Source organism: Zosterops lateralis (genome assembly GCF_965231275.1).
Source record: "Zosterops lateralis genome assembly, chromosome: 32".
Taxonomy (NCBI): domain Eukaryota; kingdom Metazoa; phylum Chordata; class Aves; order Passeriformes; family Zosteropidae; genus Zosterops; species Zosterops lateralis.
The window spans coordinates 1,968,022-1,985,613 of record NC_139792.1 but is presented as its reverse complement, the minus strand read 5'-3'; the positions used below and the strand labels follow the sequence as shown (position 1 = coordinate 1,985,613).

General features: G+C 56.9%; 1 protein-coding gene across 1 annotated transcript in view; it reads right to left on the bottom strand.

The window, feature by feature from the left end:
* The window catches only part of LRP1 (LDL receptor related protein 1), a gene marked incomplete at its 5' end in the record, with an annotated part of 79,940 nt that overhangs the window by 39,488 nt on the left and 22,860 nt on the right, over positions 1 to 17,592 (bottom strand). The window contains 8 exons of the mRNA XM_083880994.1: positions 12 to 192; positions 321 to 557; positions 725 to 868; positions 1,901 to 2,090; positions 2,368 to 2,590; positions 3,501 to 3,663; positions 16,546 to 16,809; positions 16,921 to 17,049. Of these exons, the coding sequence (XP_083737120.1) occupies positions 12 to 192; positions 321 to 557; positions 725 to 868; positions 1,901 to 2,090; positions 2,368 to 2,590; positions 3,501 to 3,663; positions 16,546 to 16,809; positions 16,921 to 17,049 (1,531 nt within the window). The remainder of the gene's footprint in view (positions 1 to 11; positions 193 to 320; positions 558 to 724; positions 869 to 1,900; positions 2,091 to 2,367; positions 2,591 to 3,500; positions 3,664 to 16,545; positions 16,810 to 16,920; positions 17,050 to 17,592) is intronic.

The window sequence follows — 17,592 nt, the reverse complement described above, 5'->3', positions numbered from 1 at the left end:
GGCACCCGCACCCATTCAGGGGGTCCACCACAATGGCACGGGGGTGCGTCATCTTCCCCTCAATCAGCGTCTTCCGTGTCTGGGCGGCCTTTTCCAGCCGTGCCACACTGATGGTCTTCTTGGGGCCGTCATCTGTCCAGTACAGGTTGTTTCCCATCCAGTCCACGGCGATGCCCTCCACATTGTGGATGCCTTTGGGGGAAAAACAGAGTGGGTTCGTCACCAGCCAGGAGGTGAAAAGTGGAAGCAACAGCCCCAAATGGTGCCTGATTATGACCCAAACTGATGGGGATGGAAGCCCAGGCCCCAAGGCCACGCACCGTCCTTCAGGATGGTCTCCCTCTCCGTGCCATCAATCTTCTGGCGCCCGATGAGGTAGCTGGTGGTGTCGGCAAAGTAGATGAAGCCAGTCTCAGCATGGAAATCCAGGGCCCGGGGGTTCATGAGGTTCTCGATGGGGATCATGTGCTCATCCGGCACCTTGGCCCCCATGTCCATCCCACGGATGATGCCGGGACGCCCCTTCCCGTACACCAGGAACAGCTCGTGCTCGGGCTCTGTGGAGAGACAGGGACAGCCGTGGCCACCAGCATGGCAGTGCCATCAGGGTGGCACGTGGCACTGGGGCTGTTGTGGGGTCACAGCAGCGAGCAGCCCCTGCAGAGAACACATGGCTCCAGCCCCACATCCCCTAGATTCCCCCAGGAATCGGGCCAGCACTCACTTTTGCAGGATTTCCCATCGCTGCCCAGGCTGAACCCGGAGCGGCAGCGGCAGGTCCGGCTCTTGTGGCTGTTCCCCAGCAGGCAGATGTCCGAGCAGCCTCCCGGCTTCCCAAACTGATCTGGCTCACAGGCGTGGCTCCTCACTGCAACACAGAGCACAGCTGCAGCAGCTGGGGGCACAGGAGGGGACAGGGAGCACAGCAGGGACAGGGACACAGGGCTGCAACAGCAACAACAGTGGGGATGTTCTCATGGGTCCTCCCTGGGTTTTAGCGGGGCTTGTTCCTCCAAGAAGCTCGTGGTCAGTCAGGGAAGGGCTGAGCACAGCACAGGACAGCACAGAGATGGGAAAGGACTTTCCCATGGAAAGGATCCTTGGGGAGAAGCCAGCATGTCCCAGCACTCCACCACAGCCACACGGCCACACTGCCCCGTCCTGCTGCACCGGCGGGACAAGCCCCAGGAGTGGGGACAGCCAGCACCACCCAGAGAGCCCCTTAATCACATTCCTTCCCCGCTCTGAAATCTCCTGATTAATTTTATACTCTGGAAAATGCCGAGCAGGCTGCCGACACTAAGAGGATTTTAAAGGAGTAAATTGATTAACTGCAGGAAGGTGCTGGGGGTGGAGTGGGCAGGCAGGGATGGATGCAGGGAGGGGCCAGCACAGCACCAAAGCCTTTCAACTCCCTGGAAATTCCTCAGTGTTTGGGAGCACCAGGGTGAATATGCTGGCACTGGGGACAGAGAGCATGAGGGGACCATAAATATTTTAAGATGCCACATCTGCTCCCACATCTCTGTGCTCTCCATGATCCATCAAACAACGTGGCGCAGCTCTCACTGGAAGAGACACAGTGCTAGCAGAAAAAGGGGGTTCAGCAGCCCCCAGGGGCCTGGGGAGCAGGAATCCCAGAATCTTTGAGGTTGGAAAAGACCTCCAAGATCACTCAGTCCAACCTGTGACCAATCCCCACCTCATCAACCCAACCAGAGAACTGAATGTCACATCCAATCATTCCTTGGACACCCCCAGGTATGGAGACTCCACCACCTCCCTGAGCAATCTCTTCCAACACCTGACCACCCTTTCCATGGAAAAATTCCTCCTGAAATCCCACCCATGCCCCTGGCTGAGGAACCAGGGAGCTGTTACTCCCCATTCAGAGCCCCACCTGTGGGCTGGCGCCGCTGGTGGTAGATGTGCAGTGCTCCACCCTTGTCCACCCGTGTCACCACCTGGTACTCGGTGCTGTTGAAGCGGTTGACGCGGATGACGCTGGTTTTCTGCTGGGCGTTGGCGTTGTCCGAGTTGGTGGCGTACAGGTAGTTCTCAAAGACTGTCAACCCATACAGGTGTTCGATCTGGAAGGCACCAGGTGGGCGTCCACAAGGGATTGAGGAGTTGTGAGAGCCAGGCTCCGAGATGTGCAAAACCCCTGATCCCACCCGATGGCTGTTGTGCATCACTGGCCATCAGTGTCAGGTCTTGGCCATCAATAGCACAAGATCACCCTCGGCAGGACCACGCTCAGTGCTCAGCACATTTTTGCTGCACTGCTAAAGCCACAACTGCTGACCAGTGATGGCAGCCAGGATATCAATCCCCAATACCAACCCTCACCAACCCAAACCCACTCACCAGGATGCCTTGGATGATGGTGTGCCTGTTCTTGCCCTCATAGTCCACCACCTCGATGTAGTCCAGGTAGGCATCAGCCCAGTACACCAGGCGGTTCACCAGGTCCAAGGTGATGCCGTGAGGGAAGACGATCTTGCTGTCCACCAGCTTGGTGCGGTTCTGCCCGTCCATGTCACAGCGCTCCACCTTGGGGATCTGCCCGTAGTCGGTGAAGAACACCTTGCTGTGAGAGAAGAGCAGAGGAGGGAGCTCAGAGCCCTGGGAGAGGGAGGATATGGATGTGTGGATCCCCACAGGGATGGCTGGGGTCTGGCACAGAGCTCCTGGGAGATGTGCTGGTGTCACTGGAAGAGGCCCACACACACACACGTGGGGTTCTACATGTTAAAACCCAACCTGAGGCAGCTGCCTGTGCATCCCAGAGCTACCCTGCCTGCAGCAGCAGCTCCCAGCAATGGCGCTTCCCAACACAGCACAGCAGAGTCAGGATTCAGCACTGCCACCACAGAGCCCAAGGGACTTAACTCAGCACCTGTGGGGCTTGTCTGCACCAGCCCTGCTCGAGCCTGGAGTCTCTCTCCAGCATCCTCTGCGAAATTTGTTTGTTTATATGAAATACTCCCGATTTTCTGCTCAATAACACCAGCTTTTTCCATCCGAGCCAGGAGGGAAGTGCCCATCAGGAAAGCAGCTGGTGAGGGGGGGAGTTTTCCTCTTTACTAGTTATTCTTCTCTGCCCACTGTGGCCTTGGCTGCACCAGCTCTCAGCTCCTGGGGGCTGGCAGCTGCCCTGTGTGCCCTGAGCTGCTCCCATGATTCAGCATCCTGGCATCCAGTGGTTGGACACACGGGCACAAGGGAGCTGCTCTGGCCGTGCAGGAGCCACTTCAGCTCCCAAAAGCTGGAGCAAAGCTGTGACAACACTGTGTGGCACGAGCTGGAAGCAGCAGCTTATCCTGAGCTGGGCCAAGTGTGTCCTGCAGGACTGAGCCCTGCACAGCTACTGCCAGGGCAGGCTGGGTGGGAAGTGTCCCTGAAGAGAGAGCTCACAGAGGTACAGGAAACCCCCCCACCCTAAAGGGACAGCCCACCCTTGCCAACTGCCCCCAAGAGCAGGGAATTCCAGGACTCACCCCATGGCTGGGTCCAGAGCAATTCCCTTGGGATTGTACAGCTCCAGGTCCAGCAGTGTGACACAGGTGTCCCCGTTTTTGTTGCAGACAAAGATCCTGTCATCGATGTCATCCACGAAGTAGAAGTTGCCCGTGAGCCAGTCGATGGCCATCTGCTCCACATCTGGGCAGGGAGAGGAGGGAGGGGGGTGAGGCAGGGAGGGACAGAGCCAGGAGCCCCCCAGGATCACAAAAACCAACACAGCCGAGGAATGAGACCATGGGAGCCATGAACACACTGGGACCTGCACCTGTACCAAGGATCTGCTCTGGTCATCCCATGAGGAGCCACAGGGCACCCACAGCACCCACAGCACCCATGGCAACCCATCCTCTGCTCCCCAGGGAGGTGGAACCTGCTGCCCCCAGACATCACATGCAACCAGAGAGCATCCAGGTGTGAACACCAGGAGAGCATCCTGCAGAAACCCTGGGAATCCATCCTGCAGAAACACTGGGAATCCATCCCGCAGAAACCCTGGGAATCCATCCCACAGAAACCCTGGGAATTCATCCTGCAGAAACACTGGGAATCCATCCTGCAGAAACACTGGGAATTCATCCTGCAGAAACTGGGAATTCATCCTGCAGAAATCCTAGGAATCTATCCCGCAGAAACCCTGGGAATCCATCCTGCAGAAACCCTGGGAATTCATCCTACAGAATCACTGGGAATTCATCCCACAGGAATACCAGTGCAGCAGGGGGAAGCTCTGCAAGGTGGGTGCTGGAGAAAGGAGGAAAGGAGGAAAGCAGGGAAGGGGCTCCAACAGCAGCACCCGGAAGGGACACGTGGCAGCAGGAGAGGCCGAGGGCAGATCCTGCTGGGCAAGGTGGGAGCAGAGCTAATCTGGAGCTGCAGGGACACCCCGGGGCCCAGAGCAGGTGAGAGACAGCACCTGGCACGCAGCATGTGGGTATTTAATTAAACCACTGAAAGCCTGTTAAATCGGATAAACCCAACGCGCCTGAATTCCTGCCTCACCACCGGGTCAGTGCTCAGCACTGCTCAGCCCCTCCTGCGCCCACCAGGCCCAGAGGGGCTGCAGTTCCTGGACATCCCAAGTGCTTTGGAGGGCTGTCCTTTGGATTAGTGCCCCCTGAGACCTCGGATCCCAAACACTGCAGCACCACAGCCAGCATGGACAGGGCGGAGCAGGGATAGGGGCACAGCAGCCCTGGGCAGAAGGACCCAGAAGTCAGAGGGACTCAGAGAGCCCTGGAGGAAGGAGCAGGGATGGGGCACAGCAGCCACCCAGCCCCAGCACTCCAAGGCCAGCAGGACCTGGACAGCTCTGGAGGAGCAGGGATGGGGCACAGCAGCCTCCCAGCCCCAGCATCCTGAGGCCAGCAGGATCCAGAGAGCTCTGGAGGAGCAGGGATGGGGCACAGAAACCCCCCAGTCCCAGTATCCTGAGGCCACCAGGACCTGGACAGCTCTGGAGGAGCAGGGATGGGGCACAGCAGCCCCACAGCCCTAACACCCTGAGGCCAGAGGGACATTGACAAATCTTGGAGGAATAGGGATAGAGCAAAGCAACCACCCAGCCCCAGCACTCCAAGTCCAGCAGGACCTGGACAGCTCTGAAGGAGCAGGGAAGGGGCACAGCAGCCCCCAGCCCCAGGACCCAAAGGTCAGTGAGACCCAGACAGCAACAGTGGAGCAAGGCCAGACACTACTAAATTATTAACCAACGCAGGAGCTCGGGAGGGAAAACATGAATCAAGCCAGGAGGTTTTGCAATGCTCCCACCTCCCTGCTCTCAGCAACGCCGAGTCCATCCACACTGCAGGGCTGGGATGAGGCCATGGGATGAACAGGCAGAAAAGTTCAGGGTGCACAGACCCCAACCCCCATCCATCCCTGAGTTATCCAGACCAGCTCACTCAGCCCTTCGTGTCCCAGCTGTGGCCCTGGGGATGGGAACACGCAGCCAGCAGTGACCCCCCTCCGGAAGGGTGAGGCCACGGCGCCCGCAGCCACCACCCGGCGTGAGGCAGCTCGTAAAAACAAGTGGAAATAGCCCGAGCCAAGGAATGAGCATCAACCCCAAACCGAGGCCGGCGAAGGGCTCCCAATGAGCTGCCCAACGTGCCGGGGCTGGCATAGGGCTCCTGCTCCAGCCAGGACCCCCCACCACCCCAACTCCTGGGGTTTGTGATGAGCAAAAACCACCTAAAAATGTACACTGGGGTGCCAAGGGCCACATTCTGCCCCTGAGACGGAGTCCTGCTGTCACAACCATCACCCACCACCCTTCTCCTGCTCCCCACCCAGCATCCCCAAACCCTCCTGTGACGTGGGGAGGGGGCGGCAGGGCCCTGCCGGGGCGAGAAACACTTCAGCGAAGGGATGTGCAAGAATTCCCCAAAAAAAGCAGGTCTTGGCTGGCGCCTGCATGGCTGAGTCAGAGTCACAGGACCGGGGGAGCGATCCAAGCAGGGGCGGATGGGGAGCGTTGGCAGAACGGCTCAGGGGCCCTGGCCCCCCACCCACAGCTGCAGACCCCCGGATTCTCCTCCTCGAGGGGGTCCAAGCATCTCTGTCCCATCACCGGTTCCCCTTTCCTGTCGCTCTCCCGCCACATCCCTCTGAGTCCAGCTCAACGCTCCAAGAGGAATCCAAAGGGAGAAAAGCCAAAATAAGCCACGGGCTTTCAGCCCCACACTCCCCTCACAGCCATCCTGCCACAGCCTCCTCTTCCCAGGGTAGTAGAGGGTCCTGGTCCACCCAGGGGTCTCCGGACGGGCCCCAGGTCCGAGCAGGGCAGCACAGGGCCGGGGGGCTGGGGGTGACGCAAGCACTTGCTCCTCTCCCAGGCTGTATTTTTGCAGCTGGAAAGCATTACCCTCCTCAAAGGCTTTTGTTTTCCAGCTTTGCTCCTTCTCTCCCTGCTCACCATCCTCCCCTCTCCTTCGCAGGAATCACTTTTCATTTTTTTTTATTATTATCATTGTTATTTTCATCATCATCATCATTATTATTATTATTATTATTTTCAGCTCTTTCTTGTAGCCTCAGCTAAACCTGGATTTCCTCTTGAACTTTTGGTGGAGGCTAATTTAGAAAACGTCTATTTTTAACCCCTGGCGTTGGCCTGTAGAAACTTTATCCCCCCTCCTTCTAAATCTCTGGAGAAGGAAGGGATGGGGGGCACAGAGTCTCCCCTTGTGTCCCCCCAACAACAAGAGATGCCCAGGGATGGTCCCACAGCCACCCATGGCCATGAAAACACACCTTGGACCCATCTGGGGGGACCAGCAGGGATGGACCTGTCCCCTGGAGGGGTCGTACATGATTTCCATGGAGAATTCAGGGGGCAGAGACCACCTCCCCTCCCTCCCACAGCCCCCTGTGGGTGCCTCTCCCCACCAATTCCCATCCTGGAATCAATCCTCCTCCTTGCTCAACCTCGGCGGGGCGTTGCGGGCGATTGCGACACGCCGAGCTCATTTCCCAAGATTTATTTATTTGAGAGCGTTTGGAAGGGAGCTGGTGGGGGCAGAGAGCGGGGAATGTCGGCTTTCCAAGGCTCTTCCTGGGAGAGGCAGCCAAAAAAACCTCACGGGGACGGGGTCCAGGCCGGCAGCCCTGCTCTAGGGGGAGGTGGCCTCGCCAGCAGGGAAGGCAGATGGAGGGAGGATGGAGGACGAGGGAGCACCAAGAACTTCATCAAAGTTGCTCAACACGGGCGGGTTGGCAAACTTCAGCAAACCCCAAAACCCACCCGCACAGATGTTTCCTGGTTTCACACCCTCCACAGCCCCAGTGATCCAGATCGAGCTGTTCCTGAGGGCTCTACCACAAAATCCTGTGTGTCACACTCTGCTCGGATTTGCCCTTTTCGTAGAATCCCGGAATGGTTTGGGTCAGAAGAGATTTAAGGATCATCTCAGTCCCACCCCTGCCATGGGCAGGGACACCTTCCATTGTCCCAGGTTGCTCCAACCCCATCCAGCCTGGTCTTGGACATTTCCAGGGATGGGGCACCCACAGGGCATCCTGTGTCAGGGACTCCCTACCCTCACAGGCAGGATTTTTTTCACAAAATCTCACCTAACTCTGCTCTGTGTCAGCAGGAAGCCATTCCCTGTGTCCTGTCACTCCAGACTCCCTGTCCCAAGTCCCTCTCCAGCCCTCCTGGAGCCTCTTCAGGCACTGGAAGAGACTCTAAGCTTTCCCTGGAGCCTCCTCAGCTCCAGGTGAACATCCCCAGCTCTCCCAGCCTGACTCCACGGCAGAGCTGCTGCAGCCCTCAGACCGTCTCCTTGGCCTCCTCTAGCCACATCCTTCTTCTGCTGTGATCCCAGAGCTCCAGACGGGACAGTCCCACTCAAAGAACTCCTCGACACAAGTGGGTCATGGATCCCACATTTCCCACTGGAGCCGCAGCCCGAGGCTCTCCCTCCCTTAACCCAGGCCACCCGATTTACCCCACTCTCAGTGAGACACTGCAGGGCTGTGGGTTTTTTGGGGAAGGAGCTTTGCTGACCCAGCACATAACTTTGCTCTGCATGAATCAGTCGCTGTGCAGTCTGCAAACACATCAATTGTGGCCTGACAGGAGGAGGAAGGAAACACACAATCTTCCCTCGGATTAAACCAGGGATTTCGACAGTCCCCAAACAGCTGCGAGGGGGACGCAGCCACTCGTCCAGACTCCTGCACAGTTGAGCAAGGAAAAGGAGAAACCCCCTATATCCAAGAGGTTCAAAGCTCGGGAACCAACACAGCAAAAAATTCCTGAATTTCAGAATCCCTGAGGTTGGAAAAACCCTCCAGGACCATCGAGTCCAACCTGTGACCGATCCCTGCCAGAGCTCCGAGTGCCACGTCCACTTGTTCCTCAGACACCTCCAGGGATGGACACTTCACCACCTCCCTGAGCAGCCCCTTCCAATGCCTGACAACCCTTTCCATGAAGAAATTCCTCCTGAAACGTGTGGATGTGGCACTTGGGGACATGTTTCAGCAATGATCTGGCAGTACTGGTTAATGGTTGGACTCCAGGGTCTTAGAGAGCTTTTCCAACCTTAATAATTCTGTGATTCTAAATCTGGGAGAAACTCCACTTCCCAGCTACCCCTCAAGGGAGCACTCCCAGGAGAGCAGGACGGGGATGGTGGGCAGGAGAGGGCCCAGCTCTGCTTGAAGCAGCCAGAAACGTCACTGGGCACGGAGCTCCGACACCAAATCCTCATTCCCATTCTGCTGAGGAGCATTTTTCCCCTTGCCCCAGACAAGAGAACAGAGATGGACCGACCTCAGTGCCAACATCTGGCTTTAAATAAATAATAATAAAGAATAAATAAAGAATATTGATGTCTGATAAACACACAGCTACAGCAACAACCAGTTCTTGCTTCCCCAAGACGAACCAGCCCTGACACAAACCCCAAATTCCTCAGGAGGCACCGGGAGAACCGCAGAGTCCGTGGTTCACATCAGAGCTGCCCATCCACACCACATCTCACGGAGATCCTGCCTGGAGAGCAGAGGACACTGCTCCAGGCACAACCCACCCTGTGGGGCAAGCAGGGGCCGTGGCCAACTTGCCACCCAGCGAGACACCCGGGCGGGCTGCCCCACGAGCCCCCCGGGCGCCCGGAGCCGCCGGCACGCGGCCTCGGCGGAAAAACAGCTTGGAAAAGTTGCCGAATGTTTCGGCTCAGGAACGGAGGCTCGTCAGGAATGCGGTCCCCAGGGCTGCTCAAATACATCGGTTTCCTACTTTCCTTTTTATAGGGAATGATCCGTTTGATACATTTACATAATACCATAATCTGGAGGAATTTCTGTCTCTTTTCCTCCACAGACATCCTCTCCCCGGGAGAACAAGACCGTCTCTGTGACGGCACCGCGCTCCGTGGATAAACACTGCTCCTGGGGACAATTTTCCTTAATTAGAAGTATGTTAACAGGACAAGCACAAAGACAAACTCCCGCCCCGAAGGGCGCCGGACGGCCGGACAGACACCCCGTGCCCCCGAGGGTCCAGCACAACCCCCCTGCTCCCAGGAACAGCCAACTCCTTGTGTCCAGGCAGGGCAGGAGGGGACGGCCACCACCACACACGGCCACAGCCGTCACGTCAGCCTCGTTCCCTCAGCAAACCAGGCTCAAAAATAAATAAATTCACCCCCGCCTCTCTCTGCTAAGATGTTTCGCTGCGAGGAGGAACCGCTGGGTGGAAGCCGGTGGCCCGAGGCCAGGATGTCTGACTCGGCGCTGGGATGGATCCCTGGGGCTCTGCGCACACTCACGCCCACCCTGCACAAGCCAAACGTTCCTCGGGGGGTGACACGGCACCCCCAGGCTGTGCAGCCCCCACAGGAGGGACATCCCAGCCTGGGGACAGGCTGGTGAATGGCAGATGTTGGAGCACTGCCCTTCTCCAGGGAGTCCTGGGGGAAGGACCCAGTCCATGTGTCCTCTGTGCCTTGGACCTCCAGTGCAGCACCACGGCTGCATCTGAAGGGGAATCACATCCAAGGGATCACTGGCACCTCTCCCACCCCTCACTGACACCATCTCCAGCTCCCCAGGCTGGGGACACCCCAAACTTTCACTCCTCCCCATGTCCTGGCTCAACCCCGCAGCATCCCTGCAGAGCCTGGCCGAGGCACCGGAGGTGGGAAGAGCAGGAACAGGGATGGAATGAGCTCCAGGCTGCGTGGAGGGCAGCCAAGGGACCGCTAATTACTCTGCCTTAATGAGACCATTCCATGGGCACAAATATTCCACTGAGGCCGAGGGAGGGACAGGGCACTTGGCTTCCTTCTGGGTGAGAGGAGCGAGACACAGGCTCGACGGGAACCCGGGGAGTGTCACTGGGGTGATCTGGGGGGAAGGGGGAGGAGGAAGCAGAAATGGGGCCAGCGTGGGCAGGAAGGGTCCTGAGGGGCTCCCACAGTGACCCTGGCACGAGGCAGTGCAGGAGGGACACACAGATGTGTGCTGGGACAGACAGATGTGTGCTGGGACAGACGCACTCCGGTCTATGTGAAATCAAACCCATCACTGGGCACGAGCATCCTGATGACTCAGGACATTCGTGTCACTCTTTTGTCTCCAGGAACGTGGGGATGCAGCTCATCCCTGCCACCACAGCCTGGGGAGCAGGCAGGGCAGGTCTCAGTCCCCTTGGGGGATTTATTTTTGTTCCCTGTGAGGGGAAACACCAGGTGAGGGGAGTCAGGGGTGCTGGGCAGAGCCACAGCAGGGTCCTGAGTGTCAGATCTTCGTTAACAGACTGATTAAAATCACCATCATGATTTTGTCCCCTGCCACACAATGAGCTGGTGTGAGTGCACAGCTCCAGACGTGGCCCCCAGTCACTGTTCCCTCCATCCCCTGCTCCCTCCAGCTCCTGCTCACCTTCATCCCCTGCTCCCACCTTCAATCTCTGCTTTCCCTTTTGGTGCCTGCTCCCTCCATCCTCTTTTCCCATCTATTCCCTGCTCTCCCCATTCCATGCTCACCCCATTCCCTGCTATCCCCATCCCCTTCTTTCCCCATTCCCTGTTCCCATCCATCCTGATCACTGCTCTCCCCTATCCCCTGCTCCCCTCCATGTCCTGCTCCCATTTATCCCCTGCTCTCCCCCAGCTCCCAATTTCCTTCATCGCTGCAACAAGAACAGCCATAAACAGTTAAAAAAAAAAAAAAAAAAAAAAAAGCCAACAGAAAGGAACCACGAGATGAAGTTACCAATCATCCCGCTCTCCTGCCAAGTGAGTTCACGTCGGAGCCTCTTTCTTGGCCAGGATGAGGCAGCAAGGAAGAAAAATAGCTTTCCATGCAAAGTGGGGGAAGAAATGTACTTGGATTCCTCTGCAGAGCAACATCGCCCTGAAATCAATCTGTCCCAGCACCCACAGCTCCTCTGGCACTGGGACAGGCCATTCCCAGTGACAGGGCTGAAATGGAGTCAATGAAAACACCCTCCCAGCCGGGGCGGGTTGGGATTGATGCTGCCCAGGAAGGTATTTTAATGGTGGCCAGATTGCCAGCGTTTAAGGTTTATAATGCACTCGGGATCAAATGTCCTGATATTTCAAACCCCGTCCCGGGGGCTTGTTTTATAAAGGAAAACAACAAACCTTAAACCGAGAAATAATAAATCACGGCACCTCCGCAGCCCTTTCCCAGCAGCCCCACATGGATCCTGCCAAGCTGTAGAGTTCCTGCCTGCCCTGCCTGGGAAGGAGCAGTGCTGGGACTGGGAAAAAAGTGCTGGGACTGGGAAGGAGCAGTGCTGGAACTGGGAAAACAGTGCTGGGAATGGGAAAACAGTGCTGGACTGGGAAGGAGCAGTGCTGGGACTGGGAAAAAGTGATGGACTGGGAAAACAGTGCTGGGAATGGGAAAACAGTGCTGGGACTGGGAAGGAGCAGTGCTGGGACTGGGAAGGAGCAGTGCTGGGACTGGGAAAACAGTGCTGGACTGGGAAAACAGTGCTGGAAATGGGAAGGAGCAGTGCTGGGACTGGGAAAGCAATACTGAGACTGGGAAGGAACAGTTCTGGGACTGGCAAAAAAATACTGGACTGGGAAAACAGTGCTGGGACTGGGAAAATAATACTGGACTGGGAGAGCAGTGCTTGGAATGGGAAGGAGCAGTACTGGACTGGGAAAGCAATACTGGGACTGGGAAGGAGCAATGCTGGGACTGGGAAAATAATACTCGACTGGGAAAACAGTGCTGGGACTGGGAAAACAGTACTGGACTGGGAAAGAGCAGTGCTGGACTGGGAAAGCAATACTGGGACTGGGAAGGAACAGTTCTGGGACTGGCAAAAAATACTGGACTGGGAAAACAGTGCTGGGAATGGGAAAGAAGCAGTGCTGGACTGGGAAAACAGTGCTGGAAATGGGAAGGAGCAGTGCTGGGACTGGAAAAGAGCAGTGCTGGGATTGGAAAAAAATACTGGACTGGGAAAACAGTGCTGGGACTGGGAAAATAATACTGGACTGGGAGAGCAGTGCTTGGAATGGGAAGGAGCAGTACTGGACTGGGAAAGCAATACTGGGACTGGGAAAGAGCAATGCTGTGACTGGGAAAATAATACTCAACTGGGAAAACAGTGCTGGGACTGGGAAAACAGTACTGGACTGGGAAAGAGCAGTGGTGGGACTGGGAAAACAGTGCTGGGACTGGGAAGGTGCAGTGCTGGGACTGGGAAAGCAGTGCTGGGACTGGGAAGGAGCAGTGCTGTGACTAGGAAGAGCAACTGGGAAAACTGTACTGGACTGGGAAAATAGTGCTGGACTGGGAAAGAAGCAGTGCTGGACTGGGAAGGAGCAGTGGTGGGACTGGGAAAATAATTCTGGACTGGGAAGGAGCAGTGCTGGGACTGGGAAGGAGCAGTGCTGTGACTAGGAAGAGCAACTGGGAAAACTGTACTGGACTGGGAAAATAGTGCTGGACTGGGAAAGAAGCAGTGCTGGACTGGGAAGGAGCAGTGCTGGACTGGGAAGAAGCAGTGCTTGATTGGGAAGGAGCAATGCTGGACTGAGAAAACAGTGATGGGACTGGGAAGGAGCAGTGCTGGGACTGGGAAAACAGTACTGGACTGGGAAAACAGTGATGGGACTGGGAAGGAGCAGTGATGGGACTGGGAAAATAATACTGGACTGGGAAGGAGCAGTGCTGGATTGGGAAGGAGCAGTGCTGGGACTGGGAAAGAGCAGGGCTGGGCCTGGGAAAGCAGCACTGGGACTGGGAAGGAGAAGCACCAGAGCTGGGATGAAGCAGTGCTGGCTCCAGGCACCTGCTAGCACAATAAATGCACTCCCCGGCATCACCAAGCTCCCAGTTTTGACCATGCAAAAAGCCACAGAAAAAGGGGAAAAAGAAAGCGAAAGAGCATGAGAAGGGGTGGGGAGGGAAAGGGGAAGGAAAGGGAGAGGGGAGCCACCCCAAGAGCCAAGGAGAAGCCCAGTGCTCTGGCTCCTGACACGTGCTCCCCAGTATTTTTCCACAGCCCAAGCGAAGGAGTCCTGCCTTCCCCAGAGAGCCGAGCGTCACCCGATCACAGCGCGCCGGAGATGGGGATTTAACGCCGCTGTCAACGCCGGCCTGGAGACCCAGGGGTGACCTGCACAATCTTGGGCTGCTGCCAGCTAAAAGTGGCCTCCTAAGGACAGTCCTGGCCTCTGTGCACGCTCCAGGGAGGTGTTCCCAGCTCCTGCTGTCACCTCTAAGGGACGGGGACATGAATTCGATGGAAGGAGGCACAAATCCCCCACCAAAACTGCTTCCCTCGCTGTCCCAGCCCTGGGTCCGTGGCTGAGCAATAAAGATTGCTCAAGGCTGTGATCCCTGACAAACGGTCCCAGGATGGAGAGACAAGGCCAGCAGGATAAACTTGGAGAGCTGGGGGAGCTGGAGGAGCAGAGGGCTCCGGCTGGGACACGGGAAGAGCAGCACAAGAGCTCAGCAACAGATTTTAATTATTATTTTTTAGTGCTCTGTTTGGCTCTGAAATTCCTTGGAAGCCCAACTCCAAACAAACAAGGACATTGTCTGGGGAGACACGTGGAGGCTGGAATCTGGTTGAGAAAACCCACGGGATCACAAAGTCCCCGGAGGTCAAGGATCTGCCACGGAGCACAGAGGGTCCAAGAGGAGCTGTGACAGCCCTGCCCTGATCTCCAGCTGTCCCCTGCCCCACACTAGAAAGGCTCAGGGCTGACAGGGGGTTCACAGTGAGCCCCCCTGTGCCATCCTGATGCTCCAAGGGGTCGGAGCAGCGCGTGCCTCTGTCCTTGAGCCCAAGCGATCCCTGCCAGGATCCTCCCGGACAGGAACACTGTGGGATTGTCACACGGAGAGGAGGAGAGGGACAGCGGGATGGGAGGAAGGATAAGACAAGCTCCCCTTGTTACAATTCAGTGCTGGCAGGAAGGACAAGCCCTTCCCGTGCCATCGCTTGTGTCTCATCCTCATCACGGGGGTGGCACAGGACTGTGACACTTCCAAGGTCCCTGTGGAGATGGGGACAGGCTGGACCTCTGCCCAGTGAGGGATCACATCATCTCACCTTGTCCTGGCCGTTGGCACCAAGCCCCACAAGTCCCCACGAGGTGCCCAGAGTCTCCCCCAGCCCACTCCGACTGACAGCAGAGAGAAATGATCCAATTCCAACAAGAAGCAGGAATTTTTGTGAGAGACATGGATGGAAGGCTTCAGCAGCCTCTGATTTTTAGCGTGTCCCCGGAAAAAGACCTGGGGGTAGGGAACCAGCCAGCTCGGATCAACTGAGAAAATCAGTGCCTGTGACAAATATCCACGGGCAGCGAGGTGGGAGCCGAGGGGGCGGCGCTGCAGGAAGCGCTGAGGCTCCAGAGCCTGCGGAGAGGCAAAAAGCTTTGAGAGTGTAAGGACCAGGGGAGCAGCAAAGCTCTGAGGACAGCGGGTCGTGCCAAGGGCTGTTAACAGCCCTCATTTAACACGTCTCCCACAGCACAAGTGACAGTAATCTCTGCAGGAGCCGAGCAGGACAGGAAGGCAGGGGAGCGATCGGAGCCAGGCTGTGGCACTGTGCATCCCCAGGTCTCCCCTGGCAGCTGGAGCTGCTGCTTTCCAGCCCCTCGGCATCAATCTCCCCCCATCAGATGCCAGCTCAAGCCCCATTAGCAGCAGGCACCAGGGAGGCCCCATTCCTGCTGGGAGCAGATAATGCCATAAAGCAGCAAATAAAGAGGGAAACCACTAATTGGATTCATGGGTCTCGGCAGTGTCCTGCCTGAGAGTGACATTATCTCTTCATCCCGACCCCCAGGACCCGACTCGGCGCTGGGGGAATTCACTCCTCCACTTCCTTTGTGCTGATGAACCAGCCTCACTCTGAGGGAGCCTTCAGAGAGAGGCAACAAAAACAGAGACCCCCTAAATCCCAGAAACCCCCCTAAACCCCAGGAGGGGAGTGGGAAGCTAAATCCTGTCCTGCTCGACTCCACGCTATCGCCTGTGAGAGCAAAGGGTGAGGCCTCTCCCTAAAAATACACCCTGCCCTAAAAATACACAGGGTGAGCTTAAATTAACCGTGCACACACACCCTCGGCAGTGCCCGCAGCCTGCCCAGCCCAGCCACACGCAGAGCCCGGACCCCTGGGACTCCCAGGACTCCCAGGACCCTCAGCAGAGAATCACTCTTGGCTCCAAGATGCACCCAGGACCTTCTCTGGTCTCTCCTTTGCAGAGATCCATTCATGAGCCATTGCTCATCCAACAGCACAGTGGGTGGACTAAGGGGATCCCTCTTATTTCAGGCCCCACTGAAAGCATCCCCAATTTCAGGAGGCAAAAGACACCCCCAGGGAAGCAAAAACCTGACAGAGACCCACTGCAAACCTCAAATCACTTAATTCCACCCCGACTGACTCGGTCAAAGAATAAAACCAGTGTCAGGAATGGTGTCCCACATCACGGCTCTCCAGCTGTGGCACCCACCTGCTTTCCCCATGGGGGACCCCACCAGCCCCACTGCTCTGCACAGACAGGGAAGGTGCTGGAAGCCCACAGGGACCCCTCTTGGGGGGTCAGAGAGCACCAAAATCCCAACCAGTAACTCTCCCTCCCACCTGGGACCAGCAAGCCCAAACAGGACACGGAGCTGTAACTGCACTTGTTCTGGTCACAGAGCCACCAGCAGAAGGAAACTGCCACCAGTCACTCACACTGTGACTCAGTGGCAACCACAGAGGCACGTTTGGGTTGGGAGTTTGTTCTTGGTCATTTTTTGGGGGTGGGACCAAAGGAAACAAGAACTGCTAATCCAAAACCTGCTGCACAGGTAGCAGCTCCACTCCTCCCTGTATCCCTCATATCTGCACATCAAAAACTACTAAACCTGATAGAAATAATAATAAAAAGGAAATGAATGACCGACAGGAAGCTGCTTCCTTCCCACTTTCACCCACCATGGCCTGGTGAGGGGCAATCACAAGGAATTGGGGATGGGGGAGCAGGATGGGGGTCCCGAGGGGAGTGGGCACTCACGGTGCAGGCTCAGGGAGATGTTGATGGACCGTTCCTCCACAAAGCCCTTCAGGTTGGGGATCTTGGCACACTTGAGGATGGTCTGGGAGGCACTGTCACCCACGTGGACCCAGCACACCGTGTCCTCCACGTAGTTGAAGTCCATGGCCGTGGTCTGCTTGGCGCTGGTGGGGGTGATGTTGGGCACGGGGGCTCCGCTCAGGTACGTGGCCAGGATGTTCTGGGAGTTGGCAATGAGCAGCACAGGAGGGCGATCCACGGGCTCTGGGGGCAAGGAGGGAACAAAGGGGTCACCTCAATATGGCTGTAACCTCAATATGGGGAGCCCAGGGCAGTGCCGTGGTCTGCCCTAAAGCACCACGCTCCCCCTCTCACCATTTTTGGCTTTGCAGGATCTGTTGTCTGGCTGCAGGAGATACCCCTCGACACAGCTGCACGTGTAGGAGCCCTCGGTGTTGGTGCATGTCTGGCTGCAGGTCCCGTACACGGTGCATTCATCAAAGTCTGGGAAAGACAGGAAAAAAAACAAGGTTTGGACCAGAAACAATCCCTCCTTCGCTGCCTGAAGAGGGAATGAAGCTCCCCAGTTTCTCCAAGGTGGAGCTGGAGAGGAGGGGATGATCCCTGAGCCAAAGGGACCCTCACACCAGCCTGGTAAGGAATCCAAGAGACTCACATCAGCCTTCTGAGGAGTCAAAGGGACCCTCACATCAGCCTCCAGAGGAATTGAATGGACCTTCATATTGATTCCCAAGGAATCAAAGAGACCTTCATGTCCAAAGCCGCCCCATGACCGGGCAGGCAGCCCCTGGTTCCCTCCTCCAGCATCAGCTGCAGCAGGACAACCCCTGCCTGGCCACTGAGCCTCCCCCCACCTCCATTCCCACTCCAAATCCCTCTAATCTCCAGCTCCCAAACCCCTGGCTTGGCTGCTCTTTCTTCTGGCAGATGAAAGTGATGTATCCCCCAGAGCTCCGCACTAGAGCCGGGAATGGCTCCTTCCACCACATGAAAGGGATGGAGCCATCACAATCTTTCACTTCCAGA